This window comes from Bidens hawaiensis, unplaced genomic scaffold (assembly GCF_021521415.1).
Source record: "Bidens hawaiensis isolate Kalapana, Puna unplaced genomic scaffold, B.hawaiensis_p1.1 tig00031486_1, whole genome shotgun sequence".
Lineage (NCBI taxonomy): Eukaryota > Viridiplantae > Streptophyta > Magnoliopsida > Asterales > Asteraceae > Bidens > Bidens hawaiensis.
Window position 1 is genome coordinate 159,905 of NW_027505213.1, and position 9,579 is coordinate 169,483.

Sequence of the window (9,579 nt, forward strand, 5' to 3'; positions counted from 1 at the left end):
TATATTTTTTCCTATTTTTATAAGTTAAATGAAATAGGTTAGTTATTTGATTGTTAATCAATTTATTTTTAGTTTTAGAAAACAAAATACAAACAAAGGTTATAATAATTATTAGTTAATTTTAATGATTTCGATTTGTTTCCGAGCCGAATATTATTTAACAAAACAAGTTTAACGAGTGGTTCATGTTTTTGGTCGGACATGAACTCAGTTTTGATTCGCGTTTGTATCTAACATGCTTGAAATGATAAGATGGCGTGACATGTTGGAAAATCTTAGTCTTGTTTATTAGTTTTACAAAAGTTAGTTTATAACATAAAACTTTTTTTTAACTGAACATTAACGTGCCGACGAGCGATAGTGAAAACACAACCACGGTTGTTAATTTAGAGTGACAGCATGATGATGGTCACATGATATGCTATACAGAAATAAGACAATAATTACCCAAGGATGGAATATTAAAGAAGAAAGAATAACTTGAAACTTGGATTTTAGCACCATTTGAAAAGCAAGAACACAAATGAAAGTGTAAAGTGTTGTGGTAAATGATTTGTAGAAGTATGAGAGCCTTTATATATGCTTCAAGTCGTTAATAACAAGGTTGAAGTGATTAATTGCTTAAGCTAGTCATAAGGCTAGTCTTAAGCAATATTAATCACCAAATTAATGAGTTTTGACCCAATTTGGTGAATGAGGAATTTAATTATCAATAAAAAAAATAGTCTAGGTTCATCAAAGACTTGCAAAAACGAGTCAAAGGGCGAGAATTTAGAAAGGATGAGAAGAAGGCGGTTGACCCGTCTTGAAGAACACCAATAAATTATAAACAATTAAATAACACAATCAAATACTCAATAAATACGGAGATTTTATTAATAATCCGAAAAGTATCAAAATTTTAAAATGGTTTGGGTTTTTGGGTTTTTAAAAATGACAAATGTCACACGATTTTCTTAGGCTCATTTAACTTCAAAATCAAGCTCGTGCCTAACTGAGTTGTTTCGTTTAATTTTAAGCTCGAGCTTGAACCCACCCTGGCTCAACTCGTGCTCAACTGGTGAACAACCCTTTACTCAGGTATATAAGCGGGTAAATGGGGTTATGTTATTGGCTAATCGGGCCTATTCACCAGTCCAAACCTGAACCCGCAATAATTTTCAAAAGAAATCTAAAACCCATCTCATACCCTAATAAAACGGATATTGCCCGTCTCAAATATTTGGAGTTTTGAACTTTTCTAACGGGTTTAGGTTTTATTGCCATACTTCGATCCATGTGGTTGTTCTCTTCATTTCAATATTTAATAAAACAAAACTAATAATGGACAAGTGAAGGTTGTGGGGTCTGACTAGATGGATGTAAGTGTTGTATATCATTATAGATTTATATAACAGTCATGCTTAAAGAATATAGAACCCAAGGAAGTAAGGAACCATCAAAGCCTCAAAGGTATAAAACGTTTTTTGTATTTTTCAACCAGACAATAATAAAAATAATCATTTTTTTTGTGTGGTTTGATATATAAACAAATAACCATTTAGTACTTTTACTCTAATAAAACTATTCCTCAACAATGAGTTGGCATATAGATTTGATGTATAGATTGTTATTGGTAACCGGTTAATCAAAGTCGGGTATGTCTCAGTCACGCGACATATGTTCTTGAAATAGAAATCTTTAAATGATAAGTCTTAACCAAAAAAAGAAAGCACAAGACTCATGACGAAACATCAATCCTAAATACAAGGATCAGCTATCATATTGTTGCTTATGTCAAAATCTGATCAGACAGCCATTGATTGGGTTTTGACCGTCACATACTGCAACACGATAGACACAAAAGTTAACCTGCGGGTCGGGTAGGGTTAGGAACTGGTTCCGGGTCAGGTCTGAAACCGGGTATCCTATGCACCTCTACTTCAAAATAGAGGTGTACAAAACCGGTTTTAAACCCAAACCGAACCAGTTTATAAACCGAACCGGTTTGGCCAACGGCTGGTCAAAACCGGTTTGACTCAAACCGGTTCGCTTTATAAACCGATTTAGAAGCAAGATAGGCCGGCTTGGTCACGTCGGTTCTGTCTGATTTATAAACCGATTTTCCTCAAACCGGTTTGGTAGATCTTAAGAGAAACCGGTCCTAAAACTGACGGTTTGCGTGAAACCGGTTTTAAACCCAAACCGGTTCGGTTTTACCTAAAATCGATCCCAAACCGGTTTTTGTAGCACCTCTACTTCAAAATACCTATAATGTAATAAAACCATAATGGGCCATTGTAGGAATTAGACACAACTACACAAGTATATCTTATACAACTCAAAAGCCCATTTTAGATAACTGGGCCACAACAAACCCAACATATAAAATCTAACACAACACAACTACACAAGTACACAACACAATTGATTAATAATATCCTTTTATTATCCTAAGCTTTCAAACAGGATAAACAACCAACCAAACATGGCTGCACTTGAATCACTAAACCTCTCATACTTCCATATTATCGAATCTTCTCCAAACCCCAAATTAAACTTCCACACAAAATCAAATCTTTCAATTAAAATCCCAATTTTGACCCCCAAGATTATCTATTCCAAACACCCAATTCCAATTCCAATATTAGCAGCCCAACAAGATATTGTTTCAGTAGCAGTAGAAGAAGAAGAAGAAGATGAAGAAGAAGAAGTGAAACTGAAGCAAACCCAGAAAGAAGATAATAAAAGGAAGCTGTTTGTTCTTAATCTTCCATGGTCTTTCAGTGTTGCTGATGTTAAAGACTTCTTTGGTGCATGTGGAAGTGTGGCAGATGTTGAGGTTTAACTTTATATGTCGGTTTTAGTTAATCGGTTTTGAATATTATAGCAAGACGTCAAAACAATGTAATTGGGCCTAAAAGTTTAGTACCAAAATACGACATGACATAATCCAATAATACATATAATTCATAATATTAATACCAGATATTAAGAAAAATCGGAGTATATAATCCAACAATGAATATTAAAATAAATGTTGAACCAAAAACATCAAAATGGTATAATTAGGGCTGTAAATGAACCGAACAAACACCAACAAGACCTTGTTCATGTTCGTTCGCTAAGAAAATAATGTGTTCACGAACACTTACCGAACGAGATCTTATGTTTGTGTTTGTTCATTAAGGAAATTAATGTGTTCACGAACACAAACAAACTAAAATAAAATCGGCATAGCCTAGGGATTGAGACCGATGTATTCATCAATGTGAATAATGAAAGCCTGTAAACGGATCGAATAAACACGAAAAAGGGCATGTTCGGGTTCGTTCATTTAACTTCAAAAGAACACGGACACTTGATCGAACAAATATTTATGTTCATGTTCGTTTATTTAAAAATGGACATTTGTGTTCGTTTGTTTAAAAACAAACATAACTGAACAAAGATAAATGAACATATATGAACAAATGTAAATGAACACAAACAAACATAAACGAACATAAATGAACACCATTAAATGAACACAAATTAACAAATATAAAACCTTTAAATAGATAACTAATCCAGATAATATTAAATTATTTTCTATTAACACATAAACGAACATAAATAAACAGGCATAAATAAGCGAACATTCATGAACATAAATGAACGAACGGAACATGCGTTCATGTTCGTTTGTTTAAATAAACGAACACAAATTTTTTGTTCATGTTCGTTCATTTATTAAATAAACGAGCATAAACGAACTTCCCGTCGAACGGTTCATGAACAGTTCACCGAACGTTCGGTTCGTTTACAAGCCTAGGTATAATACGACAATATGTTTAATGAAAGTTAATCCCAAACATGTCGGTTAAATGAATGGGTTGGTTCGGTTACGACGGGTTTGGAATTATATTTAACAAAATCGACCAGCATTTGGCGGGTGTCAAAGATTAAATAAACCAACCTACTGGTTATGTCGGCTATCAGTTAAAAGCGGTTTGGTTAACGGTTATGGTGGTTAAGTTGCTCACCCCTAGGCATCATGGCAATGAAAACCGAAAGGAAACGGAATCGGGTTTCTGAAAGTTTTCACGGGTTTGGGACACGGTGATGTATCCGTTTACCAAACCTCATTACCCGATCACATATACCCGTTTACCCAATTATACACACGGCGTGTTTTATTTATTAATTTTAAGTATATGTACCTTATTTATTTTTTATTTAAAAAATACATATACCCGGCCTGCTCATTATTTTAATTACTGTTTTTATATATACCTGATACATACCTTGATATGTTTTGGGTCGGATATACCCAACTAGTATTTTTAACAAACTAACGGGTATACTTGAAACCTACTGCGTGTAGTTGATTTATTATAAATTTTTGCTTTTTATGGTTATAGATAATAAAAAGAGAGGATGGGAAGAGAGGATTTGCATTTGTTACAATGTCTTCTGGAGATGAGGCTCAAGCTGCAATCAAGAAATTTGATTCCCATGTAAGTTTAGTTTTTCGTTGTATTCTCTTTCGGAGTTTTCAAGGTTAATCAAACGTAGGCCTATAAACGAACCAAATGAATACGAAAGTAACTTAACCGAACACGAACATATAATCGAACGAACTTTTTGTTAATGTTAATGAAGAAAATATTCGTGTTCGTTCATGTTCATGCTCGTTCTCGCTTAAAACCTAAACGAACAGTTCACGAATGTAAACGAACACAGAAAAACATAAACAAACAAACTTAAACGAACATGATGGAACAAACACAAACGACATTAAAAGCAGCGAGATATGGATATCAGTTATGGGCTTTTATTTACTAATATATATATATATATATATATTTATTTATTTATTTTTAAAAACTATAAAATTACATATTTAAAAACAAAAATAAATGGACGAACAAAAGACGAACGAAGATAAACGGACATATATATATATATGAACGGACATAAATGAGTGGACGACACATGTGTTCATGTTCATTCGTTTAATTTAGTGAACAAAAAAAAACATGTTCATGTTTGTTCGTTTATTAAATAAACGAACATAAATGAACTTTCCGCTGAAGAGTTCACAAACGTTCGATTCGTCTACTGTTCTGTTACAGACCTAATCAAAACATAATGATAGTGATGTTGAAATCTTGATTTTGACTTCCAAAGTCAAACTAGAGCATTAGTAAACTTTTGGATTACATGTCTGATAGAACCCCGAAAATAAAATATTGAATTGATAGAGATAAACAAGAACAAGGATAGTTGGCCCGATTAGAGAATATTGAATTGATAGAGATAAACAAGAACAAGGATAGTTGGCCCGATTCGAGAGGGGCTAGTCTCCGGTTAATCCGATTTGAGAAGGATTAGATCTCCGATTAAAAAGGTATATAAACCTTAATTTTGATCAACATAAACATTCATATCATGTAAACTAGAACACAAACATATAAATAAGCCTAATTGTAGTAGTAAATCTTGCGGTTATTTTGACTCTTCAGCATTCCCAACCCTTTAGTCTCCCTTGGACCCTTCAACTTATGACGGGCTCATATCAATGTTTTCCAGGAGCTTTTGGGTAGGATTATCAAGATTGAATATGCAAAGAAATTCAAGAAACCGTCACCTCGATATCCCGGTCCACACTCGAGTGAGACCTGCCATAAGTTGTTCGTGTCAAATCTCGCATGGAAAGTTCGAGCTTCAAATCTTAAACAATTCTTTGTTGATTTCAATCCAGTTTCCACCAGAGTTGTTTTTAGCCCATCAGGAAGCTCGGCTGGATACGGGTTTGTCTCATTTGGATCGAAACAAGAAGCCGAATCTGCGGTATCAACCTTGAATGGAAAGGTAACCATTTGATTTTAATAAATAAGTAATTTAGCCGTTTAGGTTGCCACATGTTGACTTCTGGTGAAGCCTCGATTTTTATTTTCCGCCTCTCTCCTATTAGATGGTAATAATGATTTTAGATATTAAAATATCTAAAATTATTCTAATATTTTATTAAAACTTACTGAATAATCAGAAGATTTTAATTATATTTTATTGTAAAATATAACTTTATAATCCTTAAATTTTCATTGTTTCTTATTTCACCAATGGCTGATGGCATCCAGTATACAAATCTTCATAGAAACTGCTGGTTTGCAACATGTTGGATTTATTCGACCTATGTGATGCACGAGTTTCTAACATAGTTATTTTAAAAAAAGAACTTGTTCATAATAGATCGCTTCTTTATGTAGGAATTGCTCGGAAGGCCAATTATTTTAAAAATCAGTGAAAAGTCTAGTGATAATTCTGGACGGAACGAGGATATCAAAACCGCTGCTGAGGAACATGGCGAATTGTAGTTGATCCGGTTGAGTGTAACTAGTGAAAGAAGCAATGGAGGTTTTGTTATGTATTAGGGGTGCTATTTTTCATTTGTGTAGATTTGGATGTTGGGCTTATGTGGGATTCATCATATGGAATCAAAGTTTAGAAAGAATTAGTTATGATTTTTGGTGGTTGTGGATTTGTTGAAAGGTTTATTGTAAAACATTTTAAAGTTCTTAAAAAATTACAATAATGATGAAATCCTCTTAATGCATCCATAATAGACGTGAAGGAGAAAGAGGATAAACGTTATTGTGTAAATGTTGGTTATGTGATAGGATAAAGAGGGTGCGTTTTTGAAGACGTGACGTTGTCTATGTTTTTAGCCCTCTTATTGTGGATGCTTTTAAACTGACAACAGGATGTTTTTGACTAGTTTTACTGGTCATGAGCAGTTATTCATGTTAAGTATCTGATAATAACATATTAAACAAAATGTATAAAAATGTAAACATTATAATATAGTTTATGATTTAAGGCTTAACAAAGTACATGACTTAATAAATTAAAAGCAACTTAAGAAAAGTTTATGTAGTGCTCTTTTGAAAGAAGAGTATAGAAGGTTGAACTTAAAAAAGATTTTTATATTTTGATTTATATATTTTTAAGTTTATAGACTTGAGACAAAAATTGAAGACGAAAATGGTAAATAGTTGCAAGGCTCGACCATATACTTGATTTGTGTATTTTTTATATGTATTTATTTAACACATATATAAATCAAAATAATATATAATTATAAGTTTATACATACAACTAACAACTTAATAAATAAAATTAACTACTTTAAAAATAATTTATAATTAGCAATGTAAAAATTACATTGCATACGCGAAGTTGTGTTCCCGAGTCTAATCTAGTGAAGAAAATGAAAGGACTTGAAAAAGATTTGAAAAATTCGTGTTCTATAATTTCTTTAAGAAAATAAATGAAGAGAAAATGAAAAAAAAAAAAAAGAAGGAAGAAGAAGACTCTTGTGATATAATTTTGTCACATTTATATTTTACTAGAATCCTATAAGCGGATGGATCTAATTATGCAACGTTCCGAATATCTTGGATGGCATATAAACGATGTATTGAAATAAAGAGACAATTTGCATAATATTAACAAGTTTTAAAAATATTCTAATTAAATTACTCATATTTTAAAAATGTTCTAATTAAGTCACTTAGAGTGATCTAATTGGAACAATTTTAGACTTAATTATTATTCTGTGGCGTTTTCTCTAAAATAAATAATAATTCTATACAAGATAATTATTTGCATGTTTTTTATAAATAAAGATATCATAATTTTAAACTGAGAATATATGCTTATTATCACATGATATGCTGGAACCACACAATGGCATCATTACATAGATCTACTTGCTTAATTTATATAATCTTCTCTCATACTAAATATTAGCAACTCATAATTATGCCACTTATTGCCACACTTATATTCTCAACCTCCATTATGATTCAATTTGAAAATAAATTCAACCCCAAAACAAAATACTGTAAGCACTAAGCAATAAGAGTCAACTATTTAACTTCTTTTTAACATTCTTTGGATTATTGACGATCCACTTACCTACTCGATCATCTTCATTCCATCCTCCAAAGGAAACCTATCATATATGAGAAAACTTCCTGACTCAACCTGAAACCCCATATTTTTTTGTCACATGCAAGACTTGAACCTAAAACCTTCGTCTTTTTAAATTGAAGTTTGTGGTTATCCACTTTAATAATTTGGGCTGGGGTTATATGATTATACAAAGTCATTATTAAAAGGGAAATTGTTATGATTTTTTTTTTGTTTAACTGGAATTTGATGCTAACTCACTCTCTAAATTACTCGTAAATCATATCTTAAAAAAAAAAAGAAAAACCCACAACCTTTGAAAACTTAAACGCTCATAGTGAGCTTTGCGTTTGCTTACTAATTGATGTTTTTATCTCTGGTAATTCTGTTAATCATAAGCCTAGAAAATCTTATGTCTCTCCTTAATGAAAGAATTATTCTTTTTGATATTAAAAATGTGTGTTTTTCTTTTTCTTATCTAACCATATATAGATTTGTCAAACGGTATCGGATTCAATAAAATAAAATAGTTCAAAATTTCCAAAAGGAGATTCCTAACTAGCTAGGATGTATGTATTCTAATCTAACAATGTTAATGAACATATACAGGTTCAGGTTCTTAGACCACGTGTAATGGATGGAGCCTCTTTGTGGGTGAAGAGGTATGTACCCGCCTCAACACGGAGCAAGGCGGGTCAACCCACAAGAAGCTTGAAATCAAGACATTATGAAGGCACTAAGCCAAAACCTACGCGCATGGCGCATATCACATATGCTCAGGCATCATATGCCCAGGCACCACACATGCTCAGGCATCATATGCCCAGGCACCACACATGCTCAGGCATCATATGCCCAGGCACACATATGCTCACGCATATCACATATGCGCGTGGCGCATCAGCGCGCGGCGCATATCACATCTGCGCATGAAACATCTGCGCATGAGAATAAAGAGAAGACCTCGCGCATCCTCAGGATTGGCGCATATCACACATGCACATAATCAACCTCGTCCTTATCCAAATCAGGATTAGGGCAACCTTGATGGTGCACGTCAGACAACCTTCCAGAAGGTATCTTTTTAAGGAATAAGAATATGCTGATGTCGACAGAAGCCAAATGAAAGGTGGACAACTCAGCATGACGCATGTGCTACCACGTGATTACAACCAATGAGAAAGCACCAGGTGTCCCAGAGGACACGTGGCGCAGAGCAATTGGAGGAGGCCAACAAGGCTGAGCCCAATCAGTGGAAACCCTAGCACTATAAATACAGCATCAACTCCACATTGATAGGCACATTCATACACATTCATTGACAATCATATCACATTCAATCACATTGAAACAGACAGTTACAGCCAGTAACATACAATCACAGAGTATTCAGCTATTAAGCAATACTCTCGAGAATTCCTTACTCTCACACATTATTATCTTCTCCACAAATACTTATTCTCACACCGGAGGGTTACCCCAAAGAGGACCCCTCTGTCCCTTTCTGAGGGGTAAGTTGACGGTGCTGTTCATTTTGTAGGTGGAAGAACCCAGATCCAAGAGAAACCATCGGTGAAATTGCATAATCACACCCGAGGAAAGTAGATCGTCTACTAGTGAGTCGATCCACGCTTCTTCATT

General features: G+C 33.6%; 1 protein-coding gene across 1 annotated transcript; it reads left to right on the forward strand.

Annotated features, from left to right (window-relative positions):
• Positions 1-2,352: 2,352 nt before the first annotated feature.
• Positions 2,353-6,513, forward strand: LOC143611527 (28 kDa ribonucleoprotein, chloroplastic-like). Its single transcript, XM_077085725.1, has 4 exons — positions 2,353-2,821; positions 4,383-4,478; positions 5,554-5,835; positions 6,234-6,513. The coding sequence occupies exons 1-4, from the start codon at positions 2,468-2,470 to the stop codon at positions 6,339-6,341; spliced, it is 840 nt and encodes a 279-aa protein (XP_076941840.1). The 5' UTR covers positions 2,353-2,467; the 3' UTR covers positions 6,342-6,513.
• Positions 6,514-9,579: the final 3,066 nt, after the last annotated feature.